Source organism: Melopsittacus undulatus, chromosome 5 (assembly GCF_012275295.1).
Source record: "Melopsittacus undulatus isolate bMelUnd1 chromosome 5, bMelUnd1.mat.Z, whole genome shotgun sequence".
Taxonomy (NCBI): Eukaryota; Metazoa; Chordata; class Aves; order Psittaciformes; family Psittaculidae; genus Melopsittacus; species Melopsittacus undulatus.
In genome coordinates this window covers 43,635,803-43,654,114 of record NC_047531.1, presented here as the reverse complement: position 1 = coordinate 43,654,114, position 18,312 = coordinate 43,635,803, and the positions used below count along the sequence as shown (strand labels likewise).

At 40.5% G+C, this 18,312-nt stretch overlaps 1 protein-coding gene across 1 annotated transcript in view; it reads left to right on the top strand.

Annotated features, from left to right (window-relative positions):
- The first annotated feature begins 251 nt into the window (after window positions 1-251).
- Window positions 252-18,312, top strand: part of PLBD1 (phospholipase B domain containing 1) — a 40,540-nt gene continuing 22,479 nt past the window's right edge. Inside the window, exons 1-3 of the mRNA XM_005150290.2 lie at window positions 252-353; window positions 9,423-9,642; window positions 16,651-16,734. Of these exons, the coding sequence (XP_005150347.1) occupies window positions 281-353; window positions 9,423-9,642; window positions 16,651-16,734 (377 nt within the window). The 5' untranslated portion in view covers window positions 252-280. The remainder of the gene's footprint in view (window positions 354-9,422; window positions 9,643-16,650; window positions 16,735-18,312) is intronic.

The window sequence follows — 18,312 nt, the reverse complement described above, 5'->3', positions numbered from 1 at the left end:
CTGAGGGCCGCCGCCACGACGGTTTGGGCGGGAAGCGCAGCGTGAAGAGCAGCCGCCGCTGCCGGCCGATCCCGGGGCGCATCCCGGAGCTATGAGTGGACAGAGCGATCGGTGCGAGACACAGCTCTTGACTTGGCCGGGCCACCCTCAACACGGGGAGCCGTGGCTGGGGCGGGTGCCAGAGGAGGCGGAGGCAGCGGCGGGACCTGCCCTGAGCGAGGGAACTTGTTAAAGTCCCGCCGCCCGCCGGTACTCAGAGGAGGTGCGGGACAGTAGCAGCATGATCCGGCTCGGCGGTGGCGTGTGCTGCTGGGGGCTTGTCCTGCTGTGGGCGGCTGCGGGGGGACGAGCAGGTGAGGCGGGCGGGGCGCGGGAGGGCAGTAGGGGGGGGTCTTGCCCCAAAGTCCCCTCACCGGGAGGGCGGAAAGGGAGGGAGACAGCGGGGTTGTCCCCTGCTCCGGGGGTGCCAGGTGGGAGGAGCTGTCCCACCGGCTGAGCCTGGCTTGAGCCTCTTGCCGCGGCTCCCGATGGGGTAGTGCAGCTCCTCCGGGTCCGTTCGAAGCACCCGCCGGGCTCCGCGTCCCGCGTCATCGCTGTGCCTCCTCCGCGGGGTGGATAGGGCCACCGTGCCGCCTTGCGAGGCAGCGAGGGGCCTCGTTCGTCGGCAATGCCGGGGCCGTCAAGCTCCTCCACCCTTTGGGGAGGGCCCATGGGCTTGTCCCGAGAGCACCTACCGTCCCGCCGGTTGGGACCGGCTCGGCCGTGGCGCCCCGCGGGTGCTAAGTGCCGGTACTTTTTTTCTGCTTTGAAAACATCTTTCCGGTTCCCCGTATGGGCGAGGGGAGCCACACTAGGGATTCAACAGATGGGAGGCTGCCTTAAGCTCCCAGCGGTGCTGGTTTTTAATATAACAGGCATGCATGGGAATAATTTAGGACGTATGCTTCGTTTTGATGCTGTGGCCTACAGTATGCTGTATCTTAACAGAGTTTTAATGCTAGTTTGTTGGGTATAGATTGTCATCTGTGTTTCAGAACTCATACGTGTGCACGATCTAGTGTTTCCTGGGTAGATTAACTTGTGTTGACATGAGAGTAACTAATTTACCAATATCTGGTTAGCTTTTAAAATCCGAAGGTGTTTTCTGTGGTACAAGCACCACTTCATGCTAATTTTGTGCTCATAACTGGGATTTTTTTTGTCATGCATTTGCGTAATGTTATAGTTTTTCATTCAAAGTTGTAAGGCTCAGGTAGGGTATTTCAATTCTTGTTGTAACTTCATAGTCAGATTTAGATGCAAACAAAATTTGGAAAATGGCATAACAGCACATTTTGGTGAGCTTCACGGTTTTTCACAGAAACTCTTATATCTTAAAAACTGAGTTTCTGTTTGGTTGTTTGAGACTTATTGAAGCTGTGGACATACACTATGTGATAGAAAAAACATGCCAGTGAGGTTATGAACATATAATTATTATTTTTTTTTTTTTATTTCAAAGTATGAAACAGGTTTGCCAGCAACTAGAAGGGTGAGGAAAGGAGGCAAAAAAGGAGGGAATTTTAAGAGTTGCTGGGCAAGTGTGAAGCATGTGAAAGTGAAGGGACCTCTGGAAGACTGGTAGGGGTTAGTGACAGCAGCCATTGGAAGCAGAATGTCCATTAAAGAATTCTGAATACCATTTGCACCGATGGCAATAGTAGGGTTGTTGGGGACCAGATCACATCAGGAGAATATTTCCTTCTTCTACTGCTTTCAATGAATTCTGAAGATCTTAAAGGCTGGATTCAGTGCTTATCTTCTAGGAAATTCCTAGTTCATACATTAATTGCCACAAATCAAGGAGAAATTCAGGTAACTGTTGTTTCAATGTGTCCAAAATGTTACAAGCATATAATTTTCTGATGGTCCCACCTCCTCTTACAGATCTACTTTTCAAACTTTACCTGAGTTAGCAAAAACTTTAGTGCTACATTAGCAGGGCTGAAGGAAGGGTCAGCTGTGTATCATGCAGAAGAAATCAAAGGAAGTTTAGAGTTTGAATTAGTTTTAGCTAATTTCTGATTCCTCACATCATAATTGCAGTACTGGTAGAAAACTATTGAGGAGCAAATAGAAATGCCTTTAGGCTATTTAGTGGAGTAAAGTTTGCCTTCAGCATTGTGAATTGTATAGATTTTTTAAAATTATTTTTATTATTATTATTATTTTTATTCATTATTCTTTAGCATTTTGAATGCCTTGGATATTCTTTGTCAGACAGTTAGGAAAGTGGTTTTAGAGAATGTTCTCCGGTAAAAGTGACTTAAATTGAGAGACTGTATGATAAGCGAAGGTACTTGTGAAATTTTTGTTTCCCTTTGGATGACATATGACTTCTTTAGCTAATGCAGAAAACTTGCCAAGCTTTACTAATCAAGTATCCTTGTGAGCTTGAAAACTGTACAATATTCAAACTCTTTATTTATAGTTCACATTTGAATATTGCTTCTCTCTCATGTAAGCACAAATCAGGAGATTAGGTTTCAAATAATGACAGGCCTGTTAGAGCCAAATTGGAAAATTACTTAGACCTGAAATATCTGAGGAAATAGGATGAATTAAGGCTGATAGAATAGAAAATGCAAATAGCTTATATTCAAGCAGAACAAGAAAGCTTTCACTCCTTTAATTGAACATTACTGGGTTTCATGTTAAGTTCTTGTGTGGTTTAAACTAATCTCTAAAGAAGTCCTGAAGTGCTTAACATTTGTGTTGTAATGGCTTCCAGTCATAACTGTACTTTGAAATCTTAGCTGTGCTTTAGAGGTATAGAACCTTTTCTTAAGAACCGTTAAAAGAATGGTTCTAAAATTTTTAATGGGAAAACAGGACAAACTGTATCAAATTACAAGACTGAACAGAAACATCATATAACTAGTTCCTTACTGTGGTGGACCTGAAATATTTAAATGTTAAACTGTGCGTATATAATCTTTACTAGTGAATGTTAGCTGTAGGAGAGGGTACACTGAAAACAGAAGTGCTAGGTTTTTGGGTTTTGAAGTTGCACAAAACTAGTCTTCCAGTGAAAGAGTGGAGTTATAGCTTCCTTATTTAGTGGAAAGATGGACACCATAAAATACATCCAAACATTTCTACAAAAAAGATTCATATTTGGAAAGTCATAGATAAAAATAAGTAAGTGAAAGAGAGATAAAAACTAGTAGCTTAAGGAAACCAGTATTTTTGCTATTAATAGGAAATGCTCATGGTTTTTCATTAGCTTATTACATGCAACCTACCCAGTGCTTCATTGCTTGTAAGTTGGCTCCTTTCTCAGACTAAGGAAAAATAAGAGTATTAATTCTCACTCCCAGACATTTTGGCTCTTTTGCCTGCAAGGAAATGTGAGTTCTCTTAATTTCTGTAATTAGAAAGTCCAGTAGCCTATCTAGATATATTTGTTTTAAAAACAATCTATATCTGGGAAAGCATAAGGAAAAGCAACTGTTGCATATTGCCAAACAGATTTTACTGGTATTCTTAAGGCATGTCAGGTGTTATTTTTGTAGGTATAATTTGTTTAATAGATATTAATGTCAATTATCAAGTAGTGTGTTTATTAGATAGTCTTGGGCCCTCTTGCTGTATTGCTCTTTTTTTCTTCCTCGTCTTCTCTGTCCATTCTGTTCTTTCATTGCAAGTTACTGCTACTCGCTCATGTACTCTTCAGCATCTGCTTTCCACTTTGCTTCATCTTGCTCTGTCCTCTTACTTAGTATTTTACTTCTGCTTTTTCCATATTCTCACAAACTTGTATTTCCTCTCTCCTACTGCCACCAGATAAAAGACAAGCTCACTTTTAACATAACCTTGGAAATGGCTTTATTAGGTCAAAAAGGCAGAAAACAGATTTGGCATTTCAGCCAAAAAAAAAAACAAGGGGACTACTACCACCTCCTAGCCACACCTGAAGTCTCTTCTTTTTTCCATTATTTAGGGTATAACCCTGGAAAAAAAGCAGATACTTCTCGATTCTTGAAGAAATCCCAGCACTCTCCCAACTGCAGTCCCTGTGTTTGGATCTTTATGCATCTCTAAAACCAGGCAATTTCAGGAAAGGTTCCTCCGAGTCCCTACTGGCTGCAGAAAAGAGAAGGAACACTGGTTTATTTCCAGACTTATTTTGTCATTGCACTTCTCCACTTCTGTCTCCCACCATATAATGGTTGTGGTGGAACTGTGTATCACTGATGCTATGCAGTTCTTCTGGCTGGCTGCACAAAGGGGAATGGTGACTCCAATGACCTACCCTATCCTCAGGGATTTTGAGTCATTCATTGCAGTAAATAGTGTGTGCTGCGGCTTGTTATTTAGGTTATTCTAAGTGATACTGTTTTGGAATAGCCACAGGTTATCACAGTCTTTTCTGTTCTTTAGAGTCCTAATAGGCCGAAATGCTTGTAAGCATTCTCAGCTACACACTGGGAAGTCTAACTTCAGTTAAAAAAAAGGTGATTTAGAGATTCCTGGAAACATTGCATTTGATACATATGCAAGGAGTTACCAATACAACTGCTGGGATAAGAGATGATAGGGTGCCTGCCTCACCCACCAGAAATAATAATGTTGCAGGGCACATACAGGATTGTTTGGAAATATGCAGCTGTTTCTTCTGTATCTATATTTCACATCATACTTAAGTTCTGGATGGTTTTCTTGTCAACAATGATGCAGCTGCTTTAGATGAGCACAGATTAAAATTGTAACAGGCTGAGTGATAACAAATGTTTCAATTACATTGCAGTGTAACCCTGTTTTCACAGAATCATTAGGGTTGAAAGTGACCTCTGGAGATCATCTAGTTTTAAGTGTACACAGCTTTGTAAGCTTGTAGTTTTAACTCCATCCCTAGGTCATTTAACTCATTTAACTCTATAGCAAGATTAAGACCGTCCAAATTTTAACAATTGCTATAGGACTTTTTATATATATGTTCCTTGAAATAAACATAGCAATTTAATACATAGGTATTTCAACTTTTTAGAGCAGGGCAATTGGATTTGCAGAAACTGACATAAAAACTAATGGGGTGAAATAGGACAGTGAGTGAATGAGTTGGGAAAAAAAATAATAATTTGGTAATTGGAAATGGTCTTTTCCAGCATCATTGTTAAGCCACATCTGTGGCAGGTATCTTGATGCTGTTCCTTGAGAGGCCTTGCTAGGTTTCTTGCAAATTATCATGTAATTTAATTATCATGTAATTTCCCCTTCTCTCCCATCTTATTCTAGTCCTGGTTTTCTTCAGTTTAAATTTATATTGTAGTGAAGTAGGGGCAGGGCAAACTCCATGGGTAATTTAAAATTTGCTCTGACATTTGAAGATAGCTCTGAATGCTCATGCTGGCAGAGCATAAACCAAAGAAACACAGCCTGCCGTGTTAGAACACCTGTGTCAGGTGGGTCTGCCTGGCATTGGGATCAACCTTCTTTTGCAAAAGAAAGCACCTTTTTTGCTCTAGGCAGAAGAAAGTTTCTCTGACATATCTGTTTAGCCTGTGAGCACTAATAACAATACCCAGCTGTCTGGTTCCTCTTGACTACTTGCCACCTTTCCACAGCCTAATGAAAAGATGTGGAGAAAATAATGTTTTATGTTTGTTCTTGTTCTTTTTACCCATTTCTCAGCTGTCTTTGTGCATGTCTCTCCTCTGCCCTGCACTGGGCTTTTTGCTTGGAATCAGCCTTACCATTGACTGCTGGACATGCTGTTTGTGTTCTGTGCTGACCCCTTACATTGCTTCTTCACTGGACCTCCCTTTCCTAACCTCTTTGCTTATGTAAGCATTTAGCTTTGTAAGGTGGCCTTTGGCTCTCTTCAGCATTGATCCTTATCAGCCTGCTCTCTTTATAGATGTTTGGGTTTTTCTTCAGTCTGAGTGATTCCCCTGTTTGCTCTTCATTTAAAGTAGCAATTACTGTATGTATTACTAGAAAAAGTTAAGGAAACAACAGAAAACTAAGATTAGAGCTGCTTTAAGAGTTATCTGTCATGTCTTAGTCCTTTAAATAGCCTTAGTACCTGGCAGATGAAAAACATGTTTTTAAACACTGTGTTCCAAGTCCCTGAAATGACTTAATCCCCAAATATATTAATGTAAAAACTTCTATTCATAGAGTGGGGAAAGAAATGCAGTTGCTTCACTACTGAAATTCTGTTCTTGCTAATGCTTTTCCTGTTCATGTGAGTAGTGTCTCTAGTACACCATGAAGATAGATACAGTGCATAGTGGTACAAAATCTAGGTGATGGCCAGTAACGAGTGGTATACGCCAGTGATTGGTACTGCTCAGCATCTTCCTTAGTGATCTGGGTGATGGGACACAGTGTACCCTCAGCAAGTGTGCTGGTGATACATCTGAGAACTGTGCTGCCACTCAGAGGCACCTCAACAGGCTGGAGATAGTGGCTGACAGGAACCTCATGCAGTTCAACAAAAAGAAATGCAGAGTCCTGGCCTAGGGAGGAGTAGCCTCACATATCAGTATATGTTGGGGCTGATTCCTTGGAAAGCAGCTTTGCAGAAAAGGGTCTTGTGGACACCAAGCTGAACATGAGCCAGCAATGTGCCATTATGGCAAAAAAAGGCAGCTGTCCCCTGAGCTGCATCAGGATGAGTATTGCCATCAGGTTTGGATAGATGATCCTTCTCTGCTCAGCACTGGTAAGGCCATACCTGGAGTGCTGGGTCCAGTTCTGAGCTCCCCAGTACATCTAATGGTACTGGAGAGATTGTGGCAAAGGGCTGTGATTAATGTGATTAAGGAACTGGAACATCTCTCACATGAGGAATGGCTGGGAGAGCTGGGACTGCGCCATCTGGAGAAGAGAATGTTCAAGGGGGAAAACTCACCAACGTTTACAAATATTTGAAGAGAGGGTGTAAAGAAAATGGAGCTAGGCTCTTTTCAGTGGTGCCCAGGAACAGGACTAGAGGGAATGGGCACAAACTGGAACAGAGAAGGTTCCCTCTAAACAGCAGGAGACACTGTTTAACTGTGAGGGTGGGTGAGCACTGGCAGAGGTTGCTCAGTGTGGTTATAAAATCTCCATCCTCGGAAATACTTAAAAGTAATCCAGGATGAATTCTGGGCAACTGGCTTTAGGTGATGATCAGGGGGTTTGGGCAAGATGACCTCCAGAGGTCTCTTCCAACCTCAGCTGTCCTCTGATTCTCTGTAAGAAGCAGTTTTAGCTGTTCTTGCTGGAACACCAGTAAAGAACAGCTTTGTGAATGCTGAATGACACAGATTATTCAACAGCCTGGTAAAATGGATAAAAACTGGCTTAAAGCAACTGGGTAACTGTTATGTCAAAAAGTGACTGGTGGAGAAAGTTTAGTTCCTGGAAAATGTTTGTGTTTGCTTTCTGTATTCAAATGTGTCATGGCTCTTCATAAAAATAGCTTATTTATGTTATGTTTTATAGTAGTGAATAAAGTGGGGGCACTTAATTTGAAATCCAACTAGCTACTTAATCACAAACATGTTACTAAATATTTTGTGTAAGACCATCTAGAATTAGATCAAATTCTCTATTTTGCAGCTGTTGTGGTGTGATACACAAAATTAATCATTGTGAGGAAGTAGTAACCAAATTGTAATTTTTTGCTATGAACTGGCAGAACTAGTTTCTACACACACTGGAGAAGGGTCTGGGGAATAAAAATGTTGTGGGTTTCTCAGTAGTTTTAAGTATTTACAAATTTTTTCCCTTAAAACTTTGTAAGGAGTTCTGGGAACTTTGACTCATGATTTGTTGAATTATTTTCACTTTCAATACTGTAGTAGTGATTTGATCAGTATGAATAGAGATCTGATGTAATCAGGTCCCATTTTAGGGAAGGCTGAATTAGAGTTCTAGGGATTTGGTTTTGTTTGTTTGTTTGTTTGTTTGGGTTTTTTTCTGGGGGGGGGGGGGGGAAAGCAGTTTGTCTTGCCCTTTGTTCTTCAGGACAATGATGTGCAGATAGACTCCACAACTAGTTAAAGTTGTAAAGTAGGTATGCTTTTATTCAGTGCTGAGGTGCATGGGGATCGCTCCTCCAAAGCATGCGTACCTCAGGGTTGTTCTCCCTTTACATTTATTCTCTTAAGGTATACATAGACATGAGGTTGCTCAGTCTGCCTATATATATTTGTTATCTATCCCCGCTTCATATTATAATGAGCCAGAAGGTCCTTTGCACCTGCGCAGTGCCCCTTCTGGTCATGGGCAGGGGTCTCAGGATGAAGTAAATGAGTCTTCCTCTTGTGGGTAGGGGTCTTCAAGATGAAGTAAATGAGTCTTCCTCTTCTTAAACTTTACACCTTTTAACCTTCAGACATGGCCTTAGGGTTTTGTCGGTGCCCAGTCTGCTTCTCCCCCGCTTCTCAGTAGGACCAAACACCTGTGCTTTTGTCATGGCCTTAAGATTTGGTCGGCGCCCAGTCTGCCTCTCCCTGGCTTATCAGTAGAACCAATCATCTGCTTTTGTCCCTTGTCAGTAGAACTAGCATCTGCTTCTCCCCCTCCAGCAGTATCAATGCCTTGGCAAGATGGCAATGGCAGGTACTTAGGACAGACAATACTTTTGTTTAAGCAAAGGAATTCCTTTAACCCCCTTGTACAATTTCTCTGTATTACCCCCCTGTACATTGGTTACCCCTGTATCAACAACAGGATTAAAACCCAACTAATGAAGAATGCTTTTAACAGCAGTCCAAGCAGAACTCTTGACCAGTCTAGTGCTCTTCCTTCCTGTTTATTTTACAGTTGAGATTGATACTAATATGACTGAGTGATAGGGGTTGTGTATCTTCTAGAGGATTGCATACCTGTGGTGCTTTTGTCTTTAAACCTGTGATCCACTGAGTTTTAGTGCTCCTGTTGTATATTGCCACCTCCAGAATTAGTTGCCTGGAAAGAGAGTTTAGAAAACTTTTGCAGCCTTCTGAATCTTTAGGTGGAAAACAAAATCCACAGTAGCCTATAATCCTTTGCAGTTGCTAAGTCATGCTGTCTTCTATAGTTACTTTCAATAAGATTTGTATAGATTTTCTTCTGAGCCAGTGTAAGGAAGTACTTTTCTGAATTTTCTGTCAAGACTCAGCTATGTTGGAACTCTACACGGAGAGAATTATAGATGATTTCTAAAAGAGTAACATGAGAATATTTAGCTGTAAGGTTTTGTCTTGGTAAAACTCCATTTAGTTCTCACGCCATTTTTCAGTATGTTAAAATTAGTGTTGCTCTCCACAGTAGAACTGAACTTGATGGAAAGCTATCAAATTAACTTTTTAAAATTGTGACAATGTTGTCTTTATGTTTCAGTATTGGGTAGGAAATACTTACTTGTTTTTGTTTGTTTCCTTTGCCCCCTTTCTTCTCCAATACAGAAATCCGCTATGCAACTGTGTACTGGAATAGAGCTGCAAAAACACTTCAGGTCAGGAATATGCTGGATAGGCGTGGAGATGCTTATGGTTTCTACAACAACTCTATACAGACAACGGGTTGGGGAGTTCTGGAGATCAGAGCAGGCTATGGCGGTCAGACTTTAAGCAATGAAGATATCATGTATGCAGCTGGCTTTTTGGAAGGCTATCTCACAGCTCCGTAAGTACCTCAGGAAGCAACTCAACTTGTGACACTTCAAGTGGATTTCTGTACTTGTGAGTTGTTTGTTTGTTTTTCATTTCACTTAATTCCCATCCATTTAAACTAGCCATACATTTTGCAGTTGTGTGCTATTCTTTTAATTAGTAGCTGGTATGAAGTAATAGCTTTTCATTATGGCATCAAGATGTACCCTCTTCTCATACAGCAGGCTCTCCTAACACCTTGGTGAGATAGAGTACTGTATCAGTGTTATTGATTAAATAACATAATCACAGAATTGTGTAATTATAAGAAAGTGCCTAAGCCCTATGTTGCTAGCAAAGGCTACAGGGCTTCCTTAAGGACCTTTTTCAGCTAACACTGTCAAGAAACTACTGGGAGCAGCTACTGAATCTTCATAGCATAAGGGATTTAGTCTCTTTTGGATAAATAATAGTAATTAAAAATAAATGCTGATAAGCCTGAAGGCAGACTGGTGTGTGTCTAGAAGGGTCATGTTATTACTGAAAGCCCTTTGGAGAGAAGATGAGGAACTGAATCTCCCACAGTGCAAATCTATGAAACTGACAGAATTTTGTACTTCTTATGAATCCAGAGCAGTTCTTTAAAGAACAAAAAACCCCAAACCCCAAAACCGCAACCAGCCTACCAACCCGTCCTTCCCCCCTCCAAACCCTAAGCAACAGCCAACCCAAAAAAATAACCCCAAACCCAAACCTTGTTTGTTCCTTGACAAAATAAGAAGACAGAATGGCTTCTTATATATTGTGCCATACTAACTGGTAGGATATAGCTGGTGATACAGCTAAGAACATGATGCATGACTTGTTGAACGAGCTCTATCTTTTCCTCTGTCAACTTAGTCACAGGAAAAAATTCTGATGCATGGCTGGGGAATAGTTGGGAGATGCTTGTGGTGGCTTCACCAGCTTTGCTTCCAGAACACTGAAATACAGGCTGTGTTGAACAGGTAAGCAGAGGAAGGTTGTCTGTTGAACAGTTGCTAGATATGGCTGCTGGACAAGATGATGTTAATTAGTAAGATATTTTAAGATCAGTTAAGGTTTATGGATAGCTCTGATCATATGATAATTTGACTGTCTCTGAGACTTTGCTGGAGAGGAAGCTAGTTCTCTAGAGAATGTAAATGAACTTCACTGAAATAATATTTGTCAATAACAAAACAGTTCTGAGAGAAAGAGTAAAGGAATGATAAAGTTCAGATTGTATAACCTGTACTCCAGGAAGGAAAGGAAATTAAGTACATGAGAGATCTGGATGTTGTATGCTGTTGGATTATTTTGCAGGAGAGGTTATTGTTATGTGCTATTAAGTCAGTTTGTGTAAACTACATGTGGATTTTAGGGGTGCTAGGATTACATTTAGAATATTGTTAAAATTGGGTATCACTCAGCAGATTTTTTTTCACAAGGTTTTACCTAGGTACTCATCTCTAAGTAGTTAAGCTTAAGCTTTGTCCATGCTAAGCCAAATTAGATAGCAGTTAATGTTCTAGTAACAACCTACACCCTGTTCCCCTTCTGCCTGCACAGTAGATTCATAAGTCTTCCTGTTTTTTTAAAACTTAAATATATGCCCATTCCTTTAAACATGGCTTGAATGTGAAACAGTGTCTTCAGAGACTTTATCTGATCTCTTAGTCTATGTGTAGGTGTAGGGGAGGGAGATTTTCCCCTTTGTTTATTCCAGGGGTGTCAAGTGAAGATTCACAAGTTATTCAGGTCAAGGCTTTTGTCTTCTCTAGGTGCTTACTGAGGTTGTTTCCTAGCCCTAGTCGTGTTACTGTAGGGCTACCAGCTCCAGCACTGACCAGTGCTTTGAAGAGAAGTGAATGTAGCAGAAAAGGCAATGAACAGAGATTTTAAACTCTATGGATGTGAAGCTGAGGGTTTGTATGTGGAAAAGCAGGCTTTGAGACTTTGACTTTTAAGCAAAGTGGGAAATTCAACTGTTTTAAAGGAGTTTATGTATGAGATAATTAAGATGCAAAACCAGAAACAGCCAAAACCTTTCTTTTCAGAGGAAACTTTTTGAGAAAATCCACTGAGAAATCCTCTGACAGTGTGTCCTGGGTTCAGCAGTAGCAGACATTTTTCTCCTTCTTAGTAGCTGGTGCAGAGATGTGTTTTCTGACTTTGGGCCTGGGAACAGTGCTGATATCACCAATGTTTTTAGTTACTACTCAAATGTTTAGTCTGACCAAGGACTTTGTGAGTCTCATGCTCTGCCAGGGAGGAGGGGAAGCTGGGAGGAAGCAGAGACAGGACATCTGACCCAAACTAGCGAAGAGGCATTCCATACCACAGCACAACATGCCAAGAATGTAAACTGGGAGGGACCCGGAAGGGCTAATTCTCTGCTTGGTCGGGCTGGGTATTATCAGTCAGGTGGGTGGTACTGTATTCTCTTCCCTTGTTATTTCCCTTATCATTGGTAGTAGTGGTTTGTGTTATACCTTAGTTATTAAACTGTTTTTATCTCAAGCTGTGGGAGTTACATTCTTTCGTTTCTCCTCCTCATCCCTCCAGGAGCTGGGGGAGTTAAGGGGGGTTGGGGGAGTGAGAGAGTGACTGCGTGATTTATGACTGAGCTTAAACCACGACACAGTGCAAACCTGAAAATGCTTACCATCACAAAATGACTACCAAATAATATGCATGGCATATGAATTTGGTTTTTAGCTCTGTCTTTGCCCCATTATGTATCTAACTGCAATGAAAGCATATTCCTCACTGGGAGTCATGAATATAAGCTTTTTCTGTCAGGTCTTGTAAAGCCATTTTGGATAAAGATGGCTTCTCCGGAGGCTAAGAAAACATATTGAAAATGTTCCAGCTGAGGAACAGAGATTGGTTAGTGATGTACAAACTTGACCCTTGAGAAGAACCTGTTACTTCAGGTTTTAGCTGCATGACCTTTGTGTTTTTTTTTTTTTTTGTTTTTTGTTTTTTTTTTTTTTTTTTATTCAGCAAACTGCAACTAATGAATCCTCTTAAACAGTGTGTCACAATTTCCTGACTGTGGGAGTAGTGAGAACACACTAAGTTTGTGAATGTCAAGATTGCTCTCAGAGCTCCAGTTCTCCTTTATCTTGCCTAGAGAGTCATGGAAACTTAATTAACCTGCAGGCAGATGTTCTTTCTTTGGGACAGTTACACAAGTCTTCTGAAATAAAACTGGGAAACAGGGTTTCCCAGTCCATAACTATTCCCAACAGACTGCCTGGCACATTCAGCCTGTCTTCGGGGAAGCTGTCTACCATTATTATCACAACTTCTCTTATGAGAAGTCTCTAAACACTCTCACTCTGCTTTTGCAGGCATCAGTGCCTGTAGTAGCTACATACAGCTCAAGCTTCCTTTTTAAGGACTGGGTAACAGCAAGGGAGAGTGTAACAATGTGTTTAACTGTGGGGAATGCTTTATTTGCATCAAAACCACTTAGCTACCAGAGTGAAAACTCGTGTCACTTGCCTGTATAAGCACTAACCATCTCCGGTGGCTCAGGCAAAGCCTTCCAGTGCGAAAACATTGGGTATGCCTGATAATTAAAGTGCACTTTAGCACATTGTTACCTGTAGCCTGAACAACTCCAGGGTCTCCAGCTGTCTTGCATCCATTTGTGGTAATGACTTCATGAAGCAGAAATGACCCAGAGTGGCTTTTTGCAGAAATCCTGAAGTCCTCCTGGGAAGAGCTCTGATGCAAAGCATTAATGGGAAGGATACATTGCATACATTATTGCAGGCTGAAGTACAAGTTCCTGCAGAAGCTGTTTGGTGAGCAGTAGCTCCAGCTTGACACTGCCTGCAATTTGAAGACCTTCATGAATGCTCAGCTATCTCAGTTCTTGGCATTACGCTCAAGACATGAAGCAGGGTTTTAGACACAGCTAGGTGTCTCATCGTGTAAGCAAAAGAGTGACAAAGTATCTAAGTGTACACTCTGTCCTTGGTAGGAACCTAAGCAGAATGTAAACCAAACAGATAAAAAATAGCAAAATAGGAGACATGCCAGACTATTTTATCTTGGATTCCTGGGGAAGATTTAATCTCAACTCTAGCTGTATAAATCTATGATAGAAAAAACAATAGCTAAATTAGTTCCATTTATCAGTGAGCAGAGAAACACAAGCCTTTCCTAAAGCATGAGTCATCTTTCTAGTGTTAGTACCTGATTAAGATAGTAGCTATTTGAAAACACATAGTTAGGGGTTGGATAAATCTAATTCTGGTGTTTGTAGTGTCTGGAGATCCAGACATTTGGTTAGTCCTATCATCCAACCGAAGATGATTGCTCTCTTTTGTTGAGTATGAATTATCTTCTCCCATTAAAAACAGGGAAGTGTTAATGAGGCCTTATTTTACTTGGGCAATGGTAGAGCACATCCAGATCTGTGACATTACTTTTAACCTCTTCCAATTGGGGCATGCCAGTGCCCAATAGCAGTATTTAAATTTGAAGCAAAGTTAATTTTCCTGTCTTCTGGTATAACCTCAGCCGACCTGAGTCTTGTCATCTTCCTCTCGAATTTGAAGAAGCAGTGCTCTGCTTTGCTGGTTTTAGGCTTTGAATTCTTGTCTCAGCTTTGTAACTGCCTTGCATTTGGCTTTAGATACAGTTACCTTGCTATAATCACAGAACCCCAGAATCCCAAAGTTTGGAAGGGACCTCGAAAGATCATCTAGTCCAACCCCCATGCAAGAGCAGAGTAACCTAGAGTACATCACACAAGAATATAATGATCCAATTTACTATAATAATAGGGGATAATAGCCTCACAAAACGTGCAAGCCATGTGCACAGAAGCTTTGTTACAGCAAAAAAATTAAACAGAGCAACTAGGGGAAAAATTTTCAATAACCTTGAGCATTTAAATAGAAAAATCAATTCCAGGAATCATCTGTCTTCTGTTAGCATATACAAGATGGAAAGCCATTAAAGAGGCTGTTTTCAGTCTACTGATTCTGAACTGACCCCATCTCCACATCCATCATCACAGCTTAAAGATGCTACTAAAATCTACCTTGTGTTGCATAACCTTTGAAGGCAAAATGAAGAGAGTAGTGTTGATGGTTGAGCCTGGAAGCCTGATCATCTGTCCTGGCCTAGGCAGTGATTAGAGTAGTATTCTGGCAGTTTTTTTATCCTCCTCATCTTGTTCTCATCTCTAAAAGGCCATCTGCCAGATAGATTGTCTAGTGCTATTTGTTCCTCTTTAGTACCATAAGAGCTCTGACTTGTAGTATGGACTATGTTAGGCTATAATTTCCTTCCTAAAATTACTTGGGATTTTTATTTGCCAAATTCGCTGTGACTGTAGGGGTAGAGAATATTGATCTGTCTCTTCAACTCTCTAGTCTTCAAGAAGTAGTTTGTGATCAAGAAGTAGGTTATGATCATGGCATTTTTATCTGTGTTACATGGGAGACAGAAACCTCTAGAAGTAAAATCGATACTGTAGCTGCAGTTTCAAGAAAAATGTAATGGTGTGAAGCTGCTTAATGCTCCTCTCTCTTGCCCCAGCACCTCCCTCCACAGATCCAATGAGCCCCAGCTTGTGCCTGCCACTGATGGTCTATGCATCAATTAGTCTACTAACACTGTCTTCTTGCACCAGCTCTGATGCTTATCTATCTACATAACCACCTAATTCAAACTGGAAACAGACAGAAGAAGAATTCACTTTTTTTGCAGGGTTAGTGACATTCAGTCATCTGTGGCTGTATTCTCAAATCACAGCCTGAGGGAAACTGGGGAAAGCTTGTTCTGCATCCTTCCCAGAGGAAGTTGTCTTCATGAGTTTTAATACAAGGAATTCTGTCCTGCTGGCATGTGCTTTCCTTGAGGCTGTTATCTGGTTTAGTTCTGTTTTCTTTCTCTCAGCATTTGGTAGGAGCTAATTTTATTAATGACTGATGTAGTTCTATCAACTCCAGACCTCAGGGAAATAAATTTCTGCTGATTTCCACCTACAATTAAGTATTCATCCTTTTTTATTTGTTAAGCTTGACCCACAGTAAGAAATTGAGTTCTGTTTTGGCTTGAATCAGATGATTGCATTTCACCTAAATGGAAGGGTGATTTTAACTTCTGGGCTCCTGAGTAATTTTTGGCATTTGATTTCATCTTGAAATGTAAAAGACTTCACTTCAACAAAATGAAGAAAAAGCCCCAACCAACCACAAAAAAAAACCCAAACAAAACCCAAGCAAAACCTTTACAACTTTTGTTTCTATTAGTTAATAGGGATGACATAGCTAACTGAATTCAACAACAGCAAAAGCCCCCCAAAAATTTCGGTCTTCATAAAGCTGAATTTGTTTAGGGCTGGTGTGACTGGGAGTTTTTGTGGGAACATAAACGATTAACTTATACACACTTTAAGACTGAGATACTTAGCTTAATCAGAAAGGAAGAAACATGGTTAATGGTAAGTAAAACCTGCCAGATACCATGCTGAAATTCTCTCTCAACTGAATCTGCAGATTATATTCTCATCATCTCTGTGTTTGGTTTGTTGTTTTGGGTGTGTTTTGTTTCTTTGGGTTTTTTTTATTTTTTTTTTTTTGTTTGGTTTTTTTTTTTGGTTCCCAGTAGGATAGTTCTACAGTAAACTATTTCTTCAAGTTAATGTGATAATGCTTTGAAGATGCTTCTGGCCTACAAATACTTCTAAAATATGAATTTAGCTATAATGTAGTTCAATCTTATTCTTGCTTATCTTTCAAAAAGTTCTTATAGAAACAGCAATTTGAGCAGCTGTTAGCAAGGTTGTTTATTTTAAGTTAAATTTAAACAATCCATTTGTGTTGCCTTTGCTGTTTTGTAGCCTTCAGTCATGCACTGAAGTAGTGTCTGTGATCTGGAAAAGCTTACATTATGCACTGTGGTGTTTGTCTTTCAATGCTTGTTGATCAGTGGGTTGGTAAGCAAAAGGAAGGGAGATGCAAAAGAATAACTTCTGCTACTTTTATTCTTTCAGGCACATGTATGACCATGCTGCAAATATGTATCCACAGTTAATTAAGAATCCCGTCGTTCGAAGTGGAGTTCAGAATTTTATGGCGTACGTATTTAGTTATTAGAAAAGAGAATACTCAAAACTTGGGTTTGGAGTATGACAGTTTTTAAAGGGTTTTTAATCTCTTCGCTATGGGCCTAAGAAAATACATGCTTCCTTTCCCTCTGCTTGAATGCTGTTAGTATGAGAAAATATATGATGAAGAGCATATATATCCATGCCTAATTCTGTTTCTTTCAAAGAAATGTTTAAAACCATTGCTACGGGGGGGGGGGGGGGGGGGAGGTTATGGATAATGCAAATGAATTCTGAAGGTCATGCTAGTCAAAATGCTTTTTCTAAAAGCTGGTATTTTGAATGTTACACTGAACAGTGTGGTCTCCAGGCACCTGCATCTTTTAGCGTTGTGTATCCTTTTCACCCTCCGTTAGGTTAGCATTTTGTTTATTCTACTGCTGATGTAAATTCTGTTCTAATCACAAAGGTCCTGATTCCCTTTTCTCTTCAGCTGTATAAACCAAAAGTAATTCTTCTCAAATAATGCACTTACACTGGTGGGAAACTAGAAGTGGGAGGAGAACTAGGTCAGGTACTGGGAAACTCAACTGTGATTACCAGTTATGTAAATATCCTTGACTTAATGTTTTCTTCCATTACAAATCCTTCTGTGAATCTTTGGTTGCTTCTGGGGACTATTTTCACCATCTTTCTCTTGTCTTGTGCTTTGCATGAGGGGTTATATATCTGACTAATTCTGTTATTGGTACACATACATAGAGTTGATTTGGTTTAGCTTATCCAAAAAGAAGAAGAAAAAAAATTTAGCAATCCCTTGCCATCATTTTTCAACATTGTTGTCCTCCTTGTGAAAGAAATAGGATAGCTACTATATCAATGTGTACAGTTTTTTTCCAGACTGACTCAGCATGGTAGCTGTATCCCCCAAGATGCATTGTTGGATGGAGAGGGGTAATACTAGGCGATCCTGTATTTTTTTTTTCTATTGATTATATCCTTGACTCCTGCATCACTGGTTTACTTAATGGCAATTTCACAATATGAGCTGGTACATTGTCCTCAAAGGTGTTAGCCCTGAATTCTCTGAGCATATCCATTTCCTCTGATGTACTTCCTGCATCTTGTTACTTCTAGAAAGTTGAATCTGGCTGGTTTTATCATCCATATACTGCTGGAAGAGTTTGATTCCTTGCCAGGTTCATTCTTTCTTTTTTTTTTACTGCTGTACATAATGCTGGATGGATAAATATAGGAGGATGTAAGAAACACGAATCTGTCCTGACTTAGTGTAACACCTGTGGTTCTTTGGCCCTTTGCACTCAGCAAAGGAGGGAACTCTAGGAGATCTTTATAATGTGAGCTGCTCTTGCCCTAAGGTGTGTTCAGCTTGTGTTGCCTTGTGCTCTAAATCTTGGTTATTTAGTTAGTAAACTCTTGATTGGATTTGGCACATGGGATGGTGGTGTTTGGTCTCCCACCTATTCCTCAGAGGCACAGCAGTGGGTCTTAGGCAGTGTTTGAGCACCACCAGACAAATCCTTCATTGCGCTTGTACCTAGGGGAGAGAAATAGGCTCTTCAAAGATCAGGCTTTTTTTGTCCTTAA